At 43.6% G+C, this 23,029-nt stretch overlaps 1 protein-coding gene across 5 annotated transcripts in view; it reads right to left on the bottom strand.

The window, feature by feature from the left end:
• HUNK (hormonally up-regulated Neu-associated kinase) overlaps positions 1-23,029 on the bottom strand; it is a 211,520-nt gene that overhangs the window by 168,983 nt on the left and 19,508 nt on the right. For 2 of the 5 annotated variants that reach the window (XM_073584561.1, XM_073584557.1), the window contains exons 2-3: positions 7,125-7,192; positions 1,728-1,788 (exon numbers count right to left, since the gene is read on the bottom strand). In XM_073584561.1, coding sequence (XP_073440662.1) covers positions 1,728-1,744 — 17 coding nt within the window. In that variant the 5' untranslated portion in view covers positions 1,745-1,788; positions 7,125-7,192. Of the gene's footprint in view, positions 1-1,727; positions 1,789-7,124; positions 7,193-20,940; positions 20,992-23,029 lie in introns of those variants that run through there. The other 3 variants (XM_073584558.1, XM_073584559.1, XM_073584562.1) reach the window with 3 other exon arrangements.

The following is a 23,029-nucleotide window of genomic DNA, read 5'->3' on the forward strand; positions in this document are numbered from 1 at the left end:
GGCCGAGATTCCTGAACTGGGGGTTTCTGGTGGAAATTTTGGGACTGATCAAATGTGGGATCTTGCCCTAAGAGGGGCATTGGAAAATGTGACAGTGCTAAATGGGGTTGGCCAAGAGCCGGGGGCTGACACTAGGTTTCCACATTTTTGCTTTAAATGGAGAGCTGCTATATCAGGTCATTAAGCTGAGAGAGGAAGTGGTAGAGCAGTTGTTAGTACCAGGTCCCTATAGGCATAGAATATTAGACCTGGCCCATTCCCATGTCTTGGGTGGACATCTGGGAGTACACAAACTACAAGAATGGGTCCTTAGGAGGTCTACTGGTCTAGGTGTCACAGAGAGATTGTTAACTACTGCTGGTCCTGTCTCACTTGTCAGCTTACTTCGCCCGTGTCCCATTTCTGAAGTCCACTAGTGCCGTTACCCTTTATAGAGGTTCCATTTGACCGGATTGCCATGGACTTTGTAGGGCCCCTGATTAAGTCCCCCAGAGGGCACCAATACATTAGTGGTGATGGACTATGCAACATTGTACCCGGAGGCGGTACCCCTTAGAAACTCCTCCGCCAGGAGCATAGCCCGAGAAATAACAGTAATTTTGACCAGGGGTGCTCAAACTTTTACATGCTACTGTATGTATGAACATTTTAGGAAAGGCGCTGCTCTTTTCCAGCATAACTGTGTCCCAGTACCCCTGCTCTTATTTTGTATATTTTTATACACAATGGACTAATAGAACACGTCACTATCCCTGAAGCATAGAGCAGAACCCTTTAAACTCTGTATCCATGTTTTGCAACTTTTGCATTCCTTCTGTCCTATGAAACACAATATTTCAGATAAATGTTTTGGTGACTTTAAAACACAAACAAAAACATTTTTGCTACATTCATCATGTAGCTCTCATGTAAAACATTTGTGCTCTCTTTTGTTGTACAGGTAAGAATGGCACTGAATACCTATTTCAAGTGGTAATATTGAGGGAGTTGCCTTTGTCTAGCAAAAATAAATTCTTTAATGACATTGTAGTAGTTGTATTATAACAATTAGTAGTAATCAAAGTCACACAGTACCAAACACCTAAATAAAACAAGCATGTATACACCCATCACAAGTATACAAAAGGAGATTTCAGCTACTGTACAGCCATTTAACAATAAAGACGTGACAATCCTGCCACCTCCTGGCCAGAGAAATCTATTCAAGCTAATTACGCTTGCAAAGTGCTAGTTTTTCCGCGGGAAAATCGCAGGAATTTAAAATGTGGTTTTCCTGCGAAATGGAATTCCCGCGGTAACTTCCGCAGGAATTCCGTAAAGTGTGCACATAGCCTAAGTCTAACAAATACATACTCTCCGGTTCCCGCTCAGAAATAGGTGAATCTCCGAATCGCACAGTGCATGCGCTGGGGGATTCAAAAGTCTGCAGTCAGTCAGCTGATGGGTCACGTGACTATTTAAAGGATGGTTTGAGTGGTTACCAAGCAACATCAGCTGACCAACCTAAAAGCATCTGCCAGCAACATACTGACAATAACTCTTGCTGGACCAAAAAGAAAAAGCAACATTTAAATATTAGCAGAACCAGAGCTGCCACCAATCCCATAATGAATCGTGACAGCACCCCCCTTTCAACGAATGGCCTCTGGACCCTTAAGACTGGACTTGACCAGAAATGATGTATGACAAGGACACATCAACTCACTAGTATATACCCCCGTAGTTACCTGATCCTCAAGGCCATGGCAAACGCAGTCCGGAGGTGCAACAAATCTCAAGAGCGATGACCTGTGGAACACAATATGTACATGCATTACTGAGGGGAAACTAGCTGGAAGGTCCGAAGGATGAGAACGGCTGACACCCTATATGGCCCGATCACCCTAGAACTCCAAGTCCCAGCTGTGTACTTCCACCTGATGTCTTTAGTGGACACCCACACATACTCATTCACACACAGGTCTGGACCCGAAACATTTATTACCACATGTACCTTTCCACAAGATGGACAGACAACAGAGGCGTCCTTCCCAGTGTCACCAAACTTTTACCCTCAGCATACTTAGATGGAACCATCACCCTCCCCTGACCACTCTTCCCGGGAGGACACCAAGACTCAGAGATTACCTGAGTTGAGGGTAGAGTCTTGCCCCTATTCCCTGGTAGCACCTTAGCTGCCTCCACCGGAGAAGAAGGGGTAGATTTAAGAAGGATGATAGAGATCCTAGCTCCCAGGTAAGTTTTAACAAAAATATAACCCCAACTGACTACTTCTCTGGACCACCAATCAATGATAGGATTGTGCTTTTTTTCAGCCAAGGCCTAAAACGATGGTAGTGGGTATACCCTCCAAGACGTAGCACGACAGGAACTCTTCATGAAGAGTCCCCTATATGCAAATTCACATTATGTACAACTTAGGTCAAACTTTTCTGGCTGAGAGAAATTTTGGATGCCGGTTGAGCCTGGGTATGAGCTGAGACCAAGACTCCAGACACAAGCTGATGCATACACAAACTGAAGCTGCTGCATCACCTGAGATCGCAACTCCGTAATCTCATTTGTGAGGGTCTGGATCAGGCGTGCAGAAGCCATAGGATCTCCGAAAAATGGTAGGGTCGGTAATAATGTCACGCTCGGACACGGGTAAGTCCGGTGGATGACATAGCATACAAAAACGACGGGATGGAAAAGGGTGAGGAAGGCCCTGTCAGTAGGGAGTGAGGGATGGGACACCTCCTGACACCAACCTGTGCCTGTCCCTAAGCTCACCTAATGCCCTATATGGGTCATTTTCCCTGCCGCCGTCATGTGCCTAGTCCATGATTGTCACCTCAATATACTCTGCACTGGCAGGCAAGGATGCTAGCCCCACCACTGCAGATTGTCATTTCGCCTGTGTTTTTACTAACACGGGACAAAGATAAAGGACTAAAGCTTCAGGCCCTGCTGCTAAGCTCCAAGTAGCAGACAATATGACACCAAGAATCTGAACTACCACAGAAGTAGCAGCTACACCACTAACACAAAAGAGCTCCTAACTCCAGGCTGGTCTGCAAAGAATAACTATTACCGACAGTCAGCTGATGGGTCATGTGACTATTTAAAGGAGGGTGGGAGTGGTTACCAACCAACATCAGCTGACCAGCCTAAAAGCAGCTGCCAGAAACATACTGACATTAACTCTTGCTTGACCAAAAGGAAAAAGCAACATTTAAATTACAGCAGAACCAGAGCTGCCATGACTCCCATAATAAATCGTGACACCACCTTTCTGACATTGGGTACTACATTGCAACCAAAAATACTTTGGTAATCTTCAGATTTCATAGTGCCTTACCCACAGTCAAGGCATCCAATGACATAAGCAGCAAAACAACTCCAAAACAACTTTGAAACTTCACCATATTTGACTGTAGGTACTGTGTTCTTTCCTTTGTAGGCCTCATTCTGCTTTACAGTAAAATCATTTTCTTGATCAAAAAGCTCTATCTTGGTCTCATCTGTCCATAAGTAGAGATGAGTTTTGGCGTGCACTCTGTCATTCAGTGAGGTGCTGGTGGACTGGGGTGTGTGACCCCAAGACCAAGGCTGAAGAAATTTCAATGCATACTCTTAATGGATAGTGATGAAAAGTTTTAATTCAACAATTGGGGTACAATGAAATACTTGGTGCACGTTATGACAAAATGTAACACAATTCGGAGTATCACCATCTATTAATAATAGAATGATACAGCTTATATAATAAACCAATCATATTTGACTCCGATACGACTTTTTAAGATGGTCGATTCCAATCATCAGAATGCTTGCGTTGTCATGCACCAGATGCAGACTTTGTCCACATGATATGGCAATGTCCCACTGTCCTACAGTACTGGAAAGAGGTGAAGCTATTCTTGTCATCACTGGTGCAAGCTCCTGTCCCTCTTGAGCCACTGGTCTGCTTGTTTGGGGTCACCATGTTGGGATATTTCTACGTGAAACGCTGTTCATGGCACGGAAAGTATTGGCACTACGGTGGATGGACAATTCATGTCCCTCTCTCAGAAACTGGATTCATCTAGTAAATACGATCGTTCCATACGAGCGCACATTGTATCAGAATAGGGGATGCCCGGGTAAATTTGAAAAGATCTGGGAGAAATGGAATTCTTCTCATCTTACATTGTAGGATGGAGACATTGCATGTGAGACACTATGGTGAAGGATAGTAGGCTGCAAATTGGTAAATAGTTGATGTAGTTGTAGTCTAGTTTAGGAATTTATAATCGATCTGCATTATCTAAGCGACATGATAGAGGCCTGTGAGATATAATTGATGTACATGTTTATAATATATAGGCCATTGTTTTTTGTATATGCTTGGGGGATTATGCATGTATTACTCGTATATTAATAAGAGTGTTTATGCTCTGTACAATGTTCATAACCACGAGCAAATATGTATGCTGTACATTACATCCTTTTCTTGTTTTGAGTTCAATAAACGAATTTAAAAAAAAAAAAAAGTAACAATGTTTCAACCCATATGGGTCTTTATCATAGTGTCATTGTCTAGAAGAGCGTAAAGGAAACCCTTTCAATGGGACAAATCATGGGAAATGACACTCCCCATCTTAAATCTTTAGATTTTGTCACGATCCCACCTGGCACCACCATTATGTCACGATCCCACTGCTGACACCAATATGTCACAGACCAGGGGATGTGACCTTTGGCCGCACATGGCTATCACAGGCACAGGGGGGCTTATCTTAGTTATCCCACCGCTGGCACCATGTGATAAACAGCAAGCTAGTCTTGCCCTAACAATTTACCGGAGGGGGATTTATTTTAGTTATCCCACCACTGCCGCAATATGTTACAAGCTGTCGGGATTTATGTATATCCCACTTTCCAGTTCCACTTTGGAACTTGCAGCTCTCCGGCGCCCCCCTTACCCTCAGGTCAGTCAGGGAACTACACCTGGGATAATTGGTCGCCGGACGGGCCGCTCACTGTGGACTGGCTGTTAGGTGCGCTTCAGCGAGGGAATTATAAATGCTCTGGCCGCAGCCACACAAAAGCTTATAAACCCCTTCCGTCGCTGCCAGCTTCACCCACCCAACCGGGCCCACACTTCGCTGCCACCAACTAACGATTCTCTTAATCAATAATTTAATTAATAGGGTCTGTAGCAAACCCCAAATTAGTAGCGTAATTACTTCAGGCACGTGTACATTCGTCACAGAGTAAGGAGGCGGAAATAATGAATATTATAGTTTATTCCCAAAAGATGGGCAGTGTTTACAGACAATAAAAAGGCTTTACAAAATGAGACAATTAAAATATGCACAATACCATTACAAATAAAAGGCATTTAAAAGCAGAGAGATACACTTACATATTGCTTAGATCATTTCAGGCAGAATCATGCTGGGGATGGAGCCAGAAATCGTAGTTCATGGATGAGGTCTTGTGGCACAGAGCTCCCAAGCAGCAACTCTCGGGGGGCTCAGTTGCAGACTTATAAGCAGGGCTGTGGAGTCGGAGTCGTGGAGTCGGAGTCGGTGCTCATTTTGGTGGAGTCGGAGTTGGAGTCGGTATAAAATGGACCGACTCCGAGTCCTAAAATATATAATAAATTGGGTACAGTAATTCAATGCAGGATGTGCTGAATATTTTTTCATAGGAATTTGGGAAAGTTATGAAATGTCCTATAAATGGCTGTTCTATTCCTGATCTAAGGCTACATTCACACACAGCGTTTTTCCTGTGTTTTTTGAGGATACGTTTTTCAGCTGCAAAAGCTGATCATCTATTTAAAAAACCGCATCACCTGAAAGGTTTTAGAGCTCATAGATAATGTTTTCAATAGCAAAAGCAGATTAGAAATCTGCTCTATCCATTTATCCATATCTGTCTATCCATATCGTATCTGTACCAAAAAGAATGAAAACCGGGTAGTACACCAATATATATTCTGTTCTATCTAAATATCTTGATTATGGGATCATAAAAATGATTAAATGTCTGAGGTTCACATTGTACTACAATACATTTTTCACTTAAATATAAGCAATATGTGTGGGAGTCGGAGTCGTGGAGTCGGAGTCGGTGTAAGGGAAATTGAGGAGTCGGAGTCGCAGGTTTGGCTTACCGACTCCACAGCCCTGCTTATAAGTCTGGGCTTGTGACATCACCAAAGGGGCTGGCTGGTGACGGTCCTCCCCTTTCTCAAAGTACAGATTTGGGTTCTGAAAACTTATAACCATCATATCTGGGCTTGAGAACCTAGTAGAATATCGTCAGAACCATCATTCATCTTATATTGAAATTAGTTTTGTAATGACATCAAACACTAGCTGTTTATTCCGCTCTGTTCAGGAGAACTGTTTCTCTGGTTCTGTTGATGTTAGAATTTCGCAAGAACCACTGTAGTGAAGCCCGATCTGCGCACGTCCAAATATGTAAGTTTCATATTTCTGTCACGAACGGGGTCCGAGGTACGGCCTCTTTAATATTTCCCACACATATCTACCCACATGATGAGGACAAAGGAAAATCCTCTCCTGGCTAATTAACATTCCTTGCAGTGAAGAGGTAGGGGGACAGGAAAGAGCTGGTGTAATGTTACAAGCTGTAATTGCAGACAGAGGCAGAGGTTGCAATTTCTGACAAGCTAAGGAAAGGAAGGGGGGGGATCAAACCCCTCACACTGACATAGCATAGTTCAGTGTGAAATACATTAGAAGATTCTGCAATGTGATAAATCCGGGGAATCTTAAGGCCCCTTTACATTTAGCGATGCACCAGCGATCCTGACCACGATACGACCAGGTCAGGATCGCTGGTGCATCGCTAAATGGTCACTAGTGAGCTGCCACACAGGCAGATCTCACCAGCGATGAAGCGATGCTCAGCGGTCGTACTTACCTTTCAGACGAAGCGATGACCGCCGTCTTCCGCCCGCGTCCATAGCTCGCTCGTCGGCACCAGCAGGAAGCTGGCGACGAGAAATGGAAGTGGACGATCTCGCGCGATCAGCGATAGCCAGCGGGGGAGCCGGACGGAGGTAAGTATCACATGTAGCGATATCGCTATTTGTAAAGCCCCCTTTACTTCATAATTTACATTACCATTACAGATTTCACAATGATCCATTTGACATTAAGTTTTCTGATGATATCCAGCGTCGATCTGTATCCTGAAAGATAAAAAGAAACTCACAAGTATGCAACAATAACTATAAAAGTTCTAAGTTCAGATTTTTAGTAAGTGGCCTGAAGTTCACAACAGTTGTATAATCCAAGTCCAATTGGAAACCCGTCTTCGGATTGGGGAAGCCGCAACATACAAACACTTCCACCAATACAACAATGCAATGAAAGTTCTGTGTCCTAACACAGCTGGAGTTGTGATGCCTTCTCTCAAGAAGCACTTGGCAATATAAGTTGAGCGAATACCAGTCTACACGACCGATGACCAGCTCGAGAAATGTCCAAAACGATGGGGCTTCAAGTTCAACTGTGGTATCACAGATGTGCATTGTGTAGGGATAGCTGGCCTGATATATCTGGTTCCACAGGCTCAAATGCACTGCTGCCATCAAGAAAACAGTGATCGTTGAGTAGAGAGCTTGGAGGCTAACTGATTTTTTATTTCTTTTATGAATATAAGAATTACATCAAATTAATTAAATGGGATCATGCTGCAGTGCAGGCCCCACCGCTGGCATCTGCCTGCAGAAGGGTTGTTTTCAAGCTATATTTATAATATTCATTATGTTAACAAGGGGGTAGAGGTCACTGATGGATCAGTGACCTGTCAGAAGCCATACCCATGAATACCTAATAATCAGAGCACCACATGAAGACCCCCCACTGCACAGGCCACTCTGGAGCACAAGCATATCATTAACTAAAAACGGAAAATAAAGATTAAACAACCACAAGTTGGATTCTATCACCCCAGGTATCATTTTAATCAGTATAACAGCACCAACCTGACACTGATTGTAGGTAAAGGACCCCGTCACACTAAGCGATCTCGGTAGCGAGATCGCTGCTGAGTCACAACTTTTGTGACGTAACAGCGATCTCACCAGCGAGATCGCTGTGTGTGACAGCGATCAGCGAGCGGCCCCCCTGCCGGTATCGCTGATCGCTGGAAGAAACCTCTGGACATTTCTTTGGTCGCTGGTCTCCCGCTGGCCAGCACGCATTGCTGTGTGTGACAGGCGGGAGACCAGCGATCAGGTGTAAAAAAAAAATAAAAAAAAATAAATAAAAAAAATATAGTTATTCTCACCTTCCGACGTCCCGTTCAGCCATCCCACCTCTCTCCTCGCTCTGGTCCCAGTGATCCTTTGCATGAATGACCGCGAGACTTTGTTATCCCTCGAGACCGTGACATCTCGCGGTCATTCTCGCAAAGGATCACTGGGACCGGAGCATGGAGAGAGGCGGGATGGCTGAACGGGACGTCGGAAGGTGAGAATAACTATATTTTTTATTTTGATTCTGTTTTTTACAGGGATGGCCAGCGATGCCGGGCGCTCGGCATCGCTGTGCTGATCGCCGGTGAAGCTGTCTGTGTGACAGCTCACCAGCGATCACATAGCGACTTACCAGCGATCCTGACACCTTGATATCGGTGTCGGGATCGATGGTAAGTCGCTTAGTGTGACGGGGTCTTTACTGTGCACTATCTTGCTGATAGGTTACCTTTAATCCCTTTACCCCCAAGGGTGGTTTGCATGTTAATGACCAGGCCAGTTTTTAGAATTCTGACCACTGTCCCTTGATGAGGTAATAATTCTGGAACACTTCCATGGATCCCGGTGATTCTGACATTGTTTTCTTGTGGCATATTGTACTTCATGATAGTGGTAAAATTTCTTTGATATGACTTGCGTGTTTGTGAAAAAAACAAATTTGGCGAAAATTTTGCAATTTTCCAACTTTGAATTTTCATGCCCTTTAAACACAGATATATATCACACAAAATACTTAATAACTAACATTTCCCACATGTCTACTTTACAACAGCACAATTTTAGAACCAATTTTTTTTGTTAGGAAGTTATAACGGTTAAAAGTTGACCAGCGATTTCTCATTTTTACAATACCATTTTTTTTAGGGACATCACATTTGAAGTCACTTTGAGTGGTCTATATGATAAAAAATACCCAAAAGTGAAGCCATTCTAAAAACTGCACCCCTCAGTGTGCTCAAAACCACATTCAACAAGTTTATTTCCCTTCAGTTGCTTCACAGGAATTTTTGGAATGTTTAACCTAATCCCAAGAGAGCCCCCCCCCAAAAAAAAAAATCACGGGGGGGGTCCCCCTATAATAGCCAGAAAGGCTATGCAGACAGCTGCGGGCTGATATTTATAGCCTAAGAAGGGACCACGGATATTGCCCCCCAGCTACAAACACAAGCCCGCAGCTGCCCCAGAAAAGGCGCATCTTTAAGATGCGCCAATTCCGGCACTTAGCCTCCCTGCGGTGGCATATGGGGTAATAAGGGGTGGCATACGGGTAAGCGGTGGCATATGGGGTAATAAGGGGCTTAATGTCACTTTTGTATTGTAAGGTAACATCAAGCCCGGTTCGTAATGGAGAGGTGTCAATAAGAGAGGTGTCAATAAGGTTCTTCTCTGAGGAAGAACCTGGTGTAAGGTTCGAAACGCGTCAGGCGTGGGGGTCTGTTTTCCCCTTTATGGTTTTATCATGAAATTATGTGAATAAAACTTATCGTGGATTTTATCAAGTCTCCAGTGCCGGATCTTCCTTCTCTCACCATGGATATTGGCCCCCCTAGCTACAAATACCAGCACACAGCCGCCCCAAAAATGGCGCATCTCTAATATGCGCCAATTTCGGCGCTTAGCCTCTCTCTTCCTACTGCCCTGTAGCGGTGGCATATAGGGTAATAAGGGGTTAATGTCACCTTTGTATTGTAAGGTGACATCAAGCCTGGTTAGTATTGGAGAGGCGTCAATAAGACGCCTCTCCATTACTATTCCTATCGTAGTGAAAGTTAAATAAAGACAGTTTTTAGAATAAAGTATTTTAATGAAATAAAACACAACACTGTTTTCCACCTTTATTGTACGCCTAATTCCCTGAAGCCATCGATCTACTGCAAAAACAGAAAATAATAAACCAATAGTATACTCACTGGTCCAACGTAGTCCATGTAACGAGTGTCCCACGACAATCTCCCGTGGAGTTCATTCACTCCGGTATTCTCACTTACGGCACTACAGCTGCGTGGTAAAATTGTCATGCAGCTCTAGTGCCGTGACAGCACGGAGCTGCAAAACTCCAGAGAACTCCAGCGGCTCAGTGATACACTGACAGCATAGCTCCTGGTAGTGAATCACCGGCGGACGTGGGAGATCGGCGTGGGACATTCGTTATTATTGGATTACGGCGGACCAGGGAGTATACTATTGGTTTATTATTTTTAAATTTTTTACAGGAGATTGATGGCTTCGGGGAATTAGATGTATATGGTGAGTACGTACTGTATGTTGTAGATACTATATGTTGTATGTACTGTATGTGATTATATGTTCTATATGTGATTATGTGTTTTGTTAACCATTGTACTCAGTCACCGAACGATGGGACTACTTTCCCATTATCATAGCCGGATAGGAGCAGCAGTCCCATCCAACAACTGAGTACAATCCCTGTCACACTGTCGTCGCATGGTGACAGACACAGACGCACACAGACACACAAAATTTACTAGATCAATTAGACGCCCAACATATATCTCCATGCAACGATAGGACTCCATGCTCATTCCAAGATGGTGACTCCTTCTTACGCGACAATAGACACACATAGTCCGCCCACACACTTCCTCATGGATATCACTTCCCTCTGCAGCGTTTTCGACACCCAAATCCGCAGATTTTTACATCTGCGGTTTTGCTGCGGATCTGCCTGACTCAATGGAAGTCAATGGGTGCAAAAACGCTGCAGATCCGCAAAAAGAATTGACATGCTGCGGAAAAAAAACGCGATTCCGCACAGATTTTTCCGCAGCATGTGCACATCAATTCTCAATTTCACATTGAATAACATTGGCTGTGCAATACACTGCGGATTTGATGCAATTCCGCGCGTCCAAAAACGCTGCGGAAACGCATCTAAACCCGCAAAGTGTGCCCATAGCCTAACGGCGCAAACAGACAATGGCTGTAGTTTACTTAGCAAAATCCTGCTGACTGGTTCACTTTAAGTCTCTTGTACTGTTTGCTCTTTGGTGAAATGATGTCTGTGATGACTCCTCAGACTCAAAATGCAGTGAAACCTTGCTTAGGACAAGAATCCATATAACTAGGATCCGATGTGTTTATAAAGTATTGCAGTGTATAAATCTGTGAAGTAATAGATCAAGCCAGAAACCATAGTGATACAGGAACAATATACTGCAGGTTTCTTTGACAACAAGAGATAGATGATTCACCATCTAACAAGTTAAATATAGCAACTCTAGGTTGTCTGTCCTTGCTTCTTTATTCAGGGAAATGTCAGTCACTTAGAACATAAAACTGTTGATAAAACTTCCACAGAGGAGAGAACATTTTTTCCTGTATAATTTTATTTTAATCGTGAAATGTTTAATCATGACAATGTCCTAGCGCTGCGAGAGGAGCAAGGACATGTTTTCTTGCAGAAAAATGACTGATCTCGCATGTATAGGTAGGCTGTCACCCAGGGTTCGGACGAGGGATAGGCAGGGTAGGCACTCGCCCAGGGCGCTACCTCCTGCCTCCCTGAGGGGGCACACTGTATATGAAAAATGACATTACCTAATGTCTGTGGTAGCTCAGCATCTTCCTCCGCCCGGCACTGGCACATAGAGCAGCAATGTCAGTTACGGACCCTGCTCACCCCTGACTGCGCACTGGCCATCACTCTCTCCCGGCACTCAATTGGATTTGTGTCTGTCAGACGCGAATATACCTGTTGTGAGCAGTGCCGTTGGCACAAGAGCTGTAACTCTAGCAGAACGCAGACCATGTCCGGTGTACACCCTGTTGGAGATAGTACATGCAGGGGATGTCAGATGGTGCGATGCAGTGAAGTCATTGCGCCATCCAACAACCACTGCTGTACATCATAGAAGAGGAGACTGAGCTGTGCTAATGCATTCCACGGTCTGACTACTCCAACTGTAAAGAACCCTTTCCTATTTAGCTGCCGGAATCACATTTTATCCACCCTTAATGAGTGCATCTTGTTGCTTAGTATGGTTCTTGGAAGGAATAAGTCATGTGCAAGTCCTCTGTACTGACCACACATATTAAGGCATTTTTTTTGTAAGCTAAACAAGGCCACCTTTTCCAACCTCTCATCATATCAGAGGACTTCATTCCCTTATAATAATCTAGTTGCCGGACTTTGAACTGACTCCAATTTCTGAAAATCCTTTTTAAAATTGATTCCAAAACTGGATCTCATATTCTAGATGTGGCCTCACCAGTGATTTACAAAGAGGTAACAATACGCTGGGATCGCAGGATTTTATCTCTTTTTATACACCCTAAAATCTTGTTTGCTTTTGCGGCTGCTGCTTGACCTTGAGTACTGCTGCTCAGCTTAGGCTACTTTCAGACTTCAGTTTTCTTGCATCAGGCGCGATGCGGCGAAAAGTGTAAAAACCGGATCCGACACCTGTTGCCACCGGGTCCGTTTTTTTCCCCGTAGAGCTTCATTATCGCCGCATTGCGCCGGATGCCTATGCGGCGTATCCGGTTTTTGCTGGATCCAGCAAAAATAGCCTGTCCGGCGTCTGGAAAAATCGTTGCATGTAACGTTTTTGTCTGCGGCTAAAAACCGGATGATGCCGGATCCGGCAACATCCGGTTTTTTGTATAATGGTAGCCTATGGGCGCCGGATCCGGTGGCATCCGTTTTTTGCCCGATTCCGGTGCCGGATCTGGTTTTTGCACTGAGCATGCTCAAAAAAGTATCACATTTTGAGAAAAACACCTGCCAATCTCCACCCCCCCCATAGGAAAGGTATAGGGCATTCATCACACTGCATGCAGAGGAGGAAGAGCTGACTGGATCCACACAGCCACTGGATCTGCCAGATAGCCACCAACCTACTGGATTTGCCAGCCAGACATCCACCACCCACCAACCAAATGGATTTGCCAGCCATCCACTATTGGACATCCATCGAGCAGGAGTTTGAGTGTGAGTTTCCACATTTTCTTGCAAGCATAGGTTTTCGTTTTGTCTGTCTGCATGTCCTTGATTCACACAATCCACTGCACCAATTGAAAACACGTCGACCGCCAAATTGAAATACCCAAGAGATGGCTATTTCAATATGGCACCCACTGCTGGTACCCCACCACTGCCACGGCTCCCCCCTCCTGCTGACTTGTCTCCATGATCCCCACTGGACCCCTCCACTGCAAAACCCCCAACAATGCCGTCACTGCTGGGCACCACGCTGGAGTCCCATGCTGTACCTGCTACTGCATGTGTGTGTATATATATATTTTACACACATATATATATATATATATATACACACACACACACATACACACACACGTACATTAATGTTGTTCTTACATTGTACTAGTGGTTTTACAAAGTTACAGCTGTGGTCATCAGTGTGGGGAGGGATTTTAATTATGAAGGGTGGAGCGATGTAGTTTGCGTGGTTGGGTGTGTGTAGTTATGTGTAAATACTGTAGGGGGAGGTACTGTATATACTTGTGTATACGCCAAGATGTTAAGCCCTTTTTTGGGGCTTAAAGTCCCCCTCTTGGCTTATACAGGGGTCATATACCTGTGGGTCGGAGGGGGAGCGGGGGTGTCACAGATCATACTTACCAGTCCTGCTGCCGTATCTGTAGCCTTGCTCGCTTCTCCACTGTCTCCCTTCCTGTCTTCAGCGGTAACATGGTTCCGCTCATTACCATTCCTGAATCTGTGCAATGTGAGTATAGCGATATCCACCTCTCCTGGGTCCATTGCTGCTCACTGCAGTCTCTGCTGCATCTTCTGTAAGTGGCGTTTAGTCAGCAGGGGGTGCGTTGACGTGATAAGTGCGCGCCGCCCCTCTGCTGGCTGTACAGTCACTGACACAAGAAGTGGCAGACAGCGGCGATGGACCCACAAGAGGTAATTTTTTTTTGGGGGGGGGGGCATCATATGGGGGCATATTCAAGTCGGCTTATACATGAGTATATACAGATTAAGTTGTTAGAAGTTTTTGCGATGGTTGGTTGTCCAAGCTGCATTTTATAGGGTGGTGAGAGTGGAATTCAAAATAATCTTATTTTTTACTATTTTTGTTCTTTTGTTTTATTTTAAAAATCATTGTTGCAAATATTAGCTACATTGTGCTTGTTTCATGCAGGAAGTTGCCCAGGCCACCACTGACAAAACCCTGTGTGAACCCATTGCAACCCATAATGTAAGTATTAAGGCCTGAAAGCTTTAAATATGGTTTGTGCTGTAGGTAACAATTATTTGCACTTACAGATTTTCAGCCAGACATGTCTTCTTCTGGGTGCCCTCCCTCACATCGCCACCGAAATGAGGTAATTTTTTTTTTTTTGCCAGAACATTCTTGGTACACATAACCCTATATATGCATTCTTGTTTAATAGGAAGCTGAACCTGAGGGTCTCTCAGAAAGAGACAGACGTAGCGGAGAAATGCCTGGAGTGGGCTCCCCGAGTATATCTTTGCATGCATTGCACTAAAAGATCTTCATACACATCACTGGACTCAAAAAACAGGTCAACATTACAGCATTTAATTTTCCCTTTCTTGTTTTTTTTTCCATTAAAGGCTTCTGATTCTGTGGCTCGTCAGAGTTCCTCAAAGTGCCTCCCAGAGTCGTCTGCAACCACGTCGGGGCGGTCGCCATAGAGTAAGTACATTTTTTTTGTTCTTTTGTAAGGTTTGTACTTAATGCTGTGATTGTTATGTCTACCTTTTTTTGTCTTTAAAACAGGCTTCAGAGCGTGCTCAGTGCTCACGATTCCAACAGTGAGGATGTGGCTATTGATGATGACCTCCTAATTGATATGGTGAGAGATCGTAAGCCGCTATGGAATATGGCGGACCGCTTCCATGCGGATGCTAGTGTTACTAGAAGACTCTGGGAGGAAGTGTGCCAGGCTGTGGTACTGAACTGGGAGGAACTCCATTCTCGGGCACAGAAAGAACAGCGTAAGTAATCACATTTCAGTAATGTTTCCGGATGTATTGTGCTTGATCCTAACCAGTCTGTGTTTTCACTTTTCAGGGGAAAGAGTTCAGTTGCAGTGGCGGTCAGTGCGGGATCGCTTCAAGAAGGAGTTCAACAAAGAGATGCAGGCTCCCAGCGGATCAGGAGGACGCAGGAGCCGCTATAAATATGTCCAGGCCCCGTCATTCCTCCGGTCAACTATGGTGACAAGAAGGTAAAGATTCCTACCTGAAGTTACTAAATAAAAAAAGTTAAAATGTGTAACTTTTTTTTGCAGCCAGGGGTAATCAATATCATGATATTAATGTCAATTTTATTTCTACTTTTTTCAACAGCACCTTCAGCAGCACGCGGGAGCCTGCATTGAACCCTTCTGGAGCGATCCCCCAGGAGGCCGTCACCGGGGACCACGACATACCCAACACCTCTGCAACCTCCCTGTTTTCCCTTGTGTGTGATCCCTCAGCCCCATCATCCTCTGCTGGAGCATCTGTGCAGGCTTCATTACATGAAGCTGCTGTTGATGAGGTAGGCTTTCCTTTTCCTCACCCCTCTGAAACAGCTGCCCTCAACAGAACACCTTTGAGTTCTGGGCGGCTGCATCACCGGGGTCAGGAAAGGCAGTTAGCTATGGAGTTTTTGCATCTACATGCATCCTTTCAACACGCTATGAAAGTCATGACCCAGCAAATGTCTGCTGGGTTCAATCTTGTTAGTCGAGGGGTGCTAGATTTAAACACGCGTGTTGAAAGGATGCATCTTGATGCAAATAAAGCGCCGCATCATTCATTTTTCAAAGCTGTAATTGAGCGCCTTGACAACCTACCTCCTGAACAGCAGCTGCATGTAATGCAAGCCTGCCAGGTGGCCTTAGCACAGGTGTCATCAGTAGCCCCTACAACCGGCCCAGTAGTTGCTCCAGGCCCGGTCCTTCCTACCCCTCCTGTACCATACCATTTTACCCAGTACCAACCTCCTGCCCCTTTCCAGTCTCCTTCCCCGTACCAGTTCCCTACTGCATCCGTGCCTCCACTCCCTTCCCAACCTACACTTCCTGCCCAATACATCCAGTCTCTTTCCGCATCCCAAATTCAACCGTCCTTAATCAACACCCACAGTTTTGTTTCCCCACAGTCTATTGTTTTCTCCACCCCTTCACCTTCTTTCTCCATTCCTATACCTTGTCCTTTGGTCTCTGACCCCTCACAAACTACATCCTCCCACACTAACGCCGCTGTTGAAGTGGTCCAAACTGACAGCCCCTCCAATACTATTTCCGCTACACATTACACAAATCTTTAATTTTTTTTTTTCTAAAAAAAGTTTGCTACCAAAAATATTCTGAAAAAAAAAAAAAAATTCAGCTAAAGTTGATAAAAAATAAATTTTTTGTTGGAGTCAATAAAATGTATGGTGTCATTAACTGTTGAATATTACATGTCTATGTATAAAACTGAATGTGTGTGTGACTATGTGAGTGTGTGTGAGTGTGCATGAGTATGTGTGTGTGTACAAGCACGTGTATGAGTAAACGTACGTGTGTGGCGGTGGGGGGAGGCCTGCTGGTTGGCAGTACTGTGGAAGGTCCTTGGATCACCAGCGGGTGCCACATTGGCATACCCATCACTGGGGTAGTATAATATGGCGGTCAGCGTAGTGCCGGTCAGGTACTATGTAAAGAATTGTTAAAAAAAGAGAAAATAATTGTTTTCATAAAGGGCCAAAGAGGTCAATAATATAGTAGAAATCACCAACCCCATCCTCCCTCCATAATACCGCTATATAGCCTCTATATTAGTTTCTAGACCCCACACTACATGAATTTGTAGAAAGTTTTAAAATAAATGAATCCTTTTTAGCTTTGAAAGAGCTTTATTGTCAGGAATTTCATAATTTATAATACTTTGAGTAAAAAAAAAAAAAAAAAAAAAAAAGGTACTAAAAGGATTTTGGATACGGTAAAGGTCCAAAACTTTCACAAAATGTAAGATAGCAAGGTACAATAACTTTACCCCAAAAAATTGAAAAGTAAAACAAGGTACAAAATTGGTTTTAAAATCTCATTCCAAAAGAACTCTCCCCCATCCTCCGTGCTCGTGTCAGTCGATAGTTGAACACTCTTTTTGTTGGTGTCAAGTCTCTGCTTGCATACAGCTTGAGCAGGTGTTCTGGCAGTTGAAACGCTTCATCACCTACGCAAACAAATGGCAGTGGTGGCCCAGAAGTTTGAGGTGGGAATTAGAATGTGTTTCTATACAAATTACGGCCCATTGCTGAAACTTTAACCCCTTTCCTACATTGGACGTAATATTCCGTCCATGTGACCTGGGCCCCAAGTCCCATGGATGGAATATTATGCCTAGCGCGATCAGCAGCGCCCACGTGGTGAGCGCCACTGATCGCGGCCGGGTGTCAGCTGATTATCACAGCTGACACCCGGCACAATGTGTCAGGGGCGGTCACGGCCCGCCCCCGACACATTAACCCCTTGCACACCGCGATCAAACACGGTGTACCGGGGGTTAAAGGGAAGCATCGGCAGGGAGGGGGCTCCCTCAGTGCTTCCCTGAGCCCCCCAAAGCAGCGCAATGTACAGCGCTGCTGCGGGGGTCTCTTTCCCTGCAGGTCCCCGGATCCAATATGGCGACGGGGACCTTCGGGGGCCTGCAGGGAGCTGGCTTCCTCAGTGCCTGCAAAGCGCAAGCATGAGGAAGTCTGCGTCTATGCCTGTGACAGATCGCTGATCTGTCACAGGACAGTGATGTCCCCCCTGGGACAATGTAATAACGTTAAAAAAAAAGTGTAAAAATAAATTAAAAAAAAAAAAATATTCCCAAATAAATTCATTTTTTGGTAAAAAAACAAAAAATAAAAGTACACATATTTGGTATCGCCGTGTCCGTAACGACCCACCCTATAAAACTGTCCCATTAGTTAACCCCTTAAGCGAACCCCTTAAAGAATAAAAAACGAAGCAAAAAATGATTTATCATACCGCCGAACAAAAAGTGCAATACCGCGCGATCAAAAAGACGCATATAAATATTCATGGTACCGCTGAAAACGTCATCTTGTCCCGCAAAAAACGAGCCGCCATACAGCATCATCAGCGAAAAAATAAAAAAGTAATAGCTCACAGAATAAAGCGATGCAAAAATAATTTATATAAAATTGTTTTCATTGCATAAAAGAGCCAAAACATAAAAAAAAAAAAAAAAAAAAAAAAAAAAAAAGACATAAATGAGGTATCACTATAACCGTACCGACCCGAAGAATAAAACCGCTTTATCAATTTTACCGCATGCAGAATGGTGTAAACGCACCCCCCAGAAATTCATGAAACGCTGATTTTTGTTCATTCTGCGTCCCAAAAATCGGAATAAAAAGCGATCAAAAGATGTCATGTGCCCAAAAATGGTACCAATAAAAACGTCAACTCGTCCCGCTAAAAATAAAACCTCACATGACTCGGTGGGTCAAAATATGGAAAAAATTATAGCACTCAAAATGCGGTGATGCAAAAACTATTTTTACAATAAAAAGCGTCTTTTAGCGTGTGACAGCTGCCAAATATAAAAACCGCCATAAATAGTAAATCAAACCCCCCCGTTATCACCACCTTAGTTAGGGAAAAAATAATAAAATTAAAAGAAAATGTATTTATTTCCATTTTCCCATTAGGGTTAGGGCTAGAGTTAGGACTGAGATTAGGGTTAGGGGTGTGTTGGGGTTAGGGTTGGAGTTATAATTGGGGGTTTCCACTGTTTGGGCACATCAGGTGCTCTCCAAATGCAACATGGCGTCTGATCTCAATTCCAGCCAATTCTGCGTTGAAAAAGTCAAATGGTGCTCCTTCCCTTCCAAGCTCTGCCATGCGCCCAAACAGTGGTTTACCCCCACATATGGGGTATCAGCCTAATCAGGACAGATTGCAAAACAACTTTTGGGGTCCAGTTTCTCCTGTTACCCTTAGGAAAATAAAAAATTGGGGGCAAAAATAACATTTTTGTGGAAAAAAAGAATTTTTTTATTTTCTCGCCCGGGGCGTTATAAACTTCTGTGAAGCACAGGGGGGTTCAAAGTGCTCACCACACATCTAGATAAGTTCCTTAGGGGGTCTAGTTTCCAAAATGGGGTCACATGTGGGGGGTTTCCACTGTTTTGGTACATAAGGGGTTTTCCAATCGCGACATGGTGTCCGATCTCAATTCCAGCCAAAAAAGTCAAATGGTGCTGCTTCCCTTCTGAGCTCTGCCATGCGCCCAAATAGTCGTTTACACCCACATATCAGCGTACTCAGGACAAATTGTACAATAACTTTTAGGGTCCTGTTACCCTTGGGAAAATAAAAATTGGGGGTGAAAAGATCATTTTTGTGGGAAAAATATGATTTTTTTTAATTGTACCGCTGTACGTTATAAACTTCTGTGAAGCTCTTGTGGGCTCAAAGTTCTCACCACACATCTAGATAGGTTCCTTGGGGGGGGTCTAGTTTCCAAAATGGGGTCACTTATGTGGGGTTTCCACTGTTTAGGTACATCAGAGGCTCTCCAAACGTGACATGGCGTCCGACCTGAATTCCAGCCAATTTTGCATTGAAAAAGTCAAACGGCGCTCCTTCCCTTCTGAGCTCTGCCATGCGCCGAAACAGTGGTTCCCCCCCACATATCAGGTAACCGCGTACTCAGGACAAACTGCACAATAACTTTTGCAGTGCAATTTCTCGTGTTACCCTTGGTAAAAATACAAAAAATTGAACCTGAAGTATTTTTTTTGTGAAAAAAAGTTAAATGTTCATTTTTTTTTAAATATTCAAAAAATTCCTGTGAAGCGCCTGAAGGGTTAATAAACTTCTTGAATGTGGTTTTGGGTTTTGAGCACCTTAAGGGGTGAAGTTTTTAGAATGGTGTCACTTTTGGGTATTTTCTATCATATAGCCCCTCAAAGTGGCTTCAAATGTGATGTGGTCCGTAAAAATAAAATGGTGTTGCAAAAATGAGAAATCGCTGGTCAACTTTTAACCCTTATAACTTCCTAACAAAAAATGTTGGTTCCAAAATTGTGCTGATGTAAAGTAAACATGTGGGAAATGTTACTTATTAAGTTTTTTGCGTGCCGTATCTCTGTGATTTAAGAGCATAAAAATTCAAAGTTGGAAAATTGCAAAATTTTAAAAATTTTCGCCAAATATCCGTTTTTTTTTCACAAATAAACGCAAGTTATTTGAACGAACATTTTATCACTAACATGAAGTACAATATGTCACAAGAAAACAATGTCAGAATCACCAGAATCCATGGAAGCGTTTCAGAGTTATTACCTCATAAAGGGACAGTAGTCAGAACTGTAAAAATTGGCCCGGGAGTTAAAGTGCAAACCACCCTTGGTAGTGAAGGGGTTAAAAACTTGTGAGTCATTGGAGCGTCCATAGGCCCCAATATCCACCGCAATAAATTTGTACTTGGCGTCTGCAATCGCCATCAGGACGATAGAGAAATATTTTTTAGAATTAAAAAAAATCAGATCCCGATCCAACTGGTTTTGTGATCCTGATGTGCTTGCCATCAACTGCACCCAGGCAATTTGGAAACTGACAGATACTGTAAAATTGATCAGCTATTTCGAGCCACCACTCTGTTGTGGGCTGTGGGATAAACTCTTCATGTAGACTGTCCCACAATGCGCGGCATGTGTACTTGATGATACCTGATAATGTTGAAATCCCAATCCTATACTGGTAATGTAGCGAGGAAAGTGATTCGCCTGTTGCAAGGAATCTGTGGGAAAAGTCAAAAACAATAATTAATGCAAAATAACAGCAACAACAGGAGGAGACACATTTTCCAGTATACTGAAGTCTGCTTTGGAGGAGAAACAATAAAAATTGGCTTACCGGAGAGTGACCATCAAACGCTCCGGTGGTGAGATGGAGAAGTGGCAGTAGGTGTCACGTCTCCGGATCAGTTCTCCAACCCTGTCCAGCAAAAAAAAAAATCAAAAGTTTCCACTTTCATCCTCGTATAAAGCAAAAACTTCTCTGGATTTCCTCGCAACGACAGATATAACGTTGCAAAGACTCCCAGTGTCATCCTCTGTGCGGTTATAGGGTGAATCCAGAAACGACGTCGGCGAAGACGCACGATACGCTGCCTTTGTCGCTCCTTTTCCATGACAACTGCTGCCAAAGAATTGGCCTCAAAAGCAAAATCAATGTAAGCCTGTGCGATGTTTCCAATAATAGCTTCCATCTTGCTCAAAAACACCAACCTCTCAACAGGGTGTAAAACCAAAGTATATATAGGTTTTCCTTTCAATACCAGTAGCCAATCGTGGCTTTTGGGTGTTTGATTTTCACAAGGCAGGAGAAAATGGACCACAAAAGTTGTTGTGCAATTTCTCTTGAGTACACCGATATCCCATATGTGGTCAAAAACTATTTTTAAGGCACAGTACAAATCTCAGAAGGGAAGAAGTGCCATATTGGGAGTTCAAGTTTTGCTGGACTGGTTTGAGATTGCCGTGTCACATTGGTTGAGCCACTAAGGAGCCAGAATAGCAAACCCCCTCAAAAGTGACCTCATTTTACAAACTACACCTCTCAATGAATTAATTTAGGGGTGCAGTGCTCATGTTGACATCACAGGTGTGTCACAGAATTTTATACCATTGGGCAGAAAAAAAAAACAAAAAAAAAAAAAAACATTTTTACCACCAAAATGTTGTTGTGGCCCCAGATTTTACATTTTCACATGAGGAAAAGGGTAAAAAATGGCACCAAAATTTGTCCCACAATTTCTGCTGAATGTAGGAAATACCCTAAATGTGGCTCTACTGTACTGCTTAGCCACATGGCGAGACTTGGGAGGGATGGAGCACTATTTGCCTCCTGGAGCGTAGAATGTCTTACAATAGTTTGCGGACTCCATATAGAGTCCCTAAGAGCTAGAAAAGCAGATTCCCCCTCAAGTGACCCCATTTTTGGAAATTGTACAGCTTGCAGAATTAGGCAGAGTTTCTTTTCAGAATGAGGCAGTAGAGTTTCTCTAAGCTCTGTCTAGCCTCTGTTGTCCTCTTCAGAAGCGCACAAAACAGTGGCGGACCGCGCCTCTATGCATGCCAAAAAATACAGACACCGTCGGATCATAGGCCAATCAGAATACAAAGTGCCTTCATCTGCCTTATTATAGGGGGTATCTTCTTTAGGGGGTTCTGTTTAAATTCAGAATTTCAGAGATTTACATGGAAACCCTGGTGTAAGCGCTCAGCACAGAGCAAAGGATAAATGTGAGCCGAGCTTTACTGTGATCTTTGGGAGACAGAGTGAACAAATCAAAAGCATGTTAAGAATTGGTTTTATTTATTTTATAAGTCGTTTCTCGTGCAATATAAGCGATTAGATGACTTTATTCTTTGAGTCAGTGCGATTACAGCGATACCAAATTTATATCGGGTTTTTTATGTTTAGCTGCTGTCACACACTAAATGACGATTTTTATTGCAAAATTTTGCATCCCCATATTTAGATAGCTATAATTTTTCCATATTTCTACTGACAGTCATGTGAGGACTTGTTGTTTGCGGGACGAGTTGACTTTTTTAGGCTATGTATGCACGTTGCGGATTTGCCTGGGGAAATTTCTGCATCTCTTGGCAAAAACGCAGTGGAAATTCCGTGCGTTTCTTGTGCAGATTGACATGCGGATTTGGATGTGGCTTTGTCTGCAGATTTGTTAGCTCATTAATGATGTACTACAGTAAAAAAATTCCTTTTCAAGTCCTACCTCCATTGTTGATA

Source organism: Dendrobates tinctorius, unplaced genomic scaffold, assembly GCF_039654945.1.
Source record: "Dendrobates tinctorius isolate UK_male_01 unplaced genomic scaffold, ASM3965494v1 ptg000084l, whole genome shotgun sequence".
Taxonomy (NCBI): domain Eukaryota; kingdom Metazoa; phylum Chordata; class Amphibia; order Anura; family Dendrobatidae; genus Dendrobates; species Dendrobates tinctorius.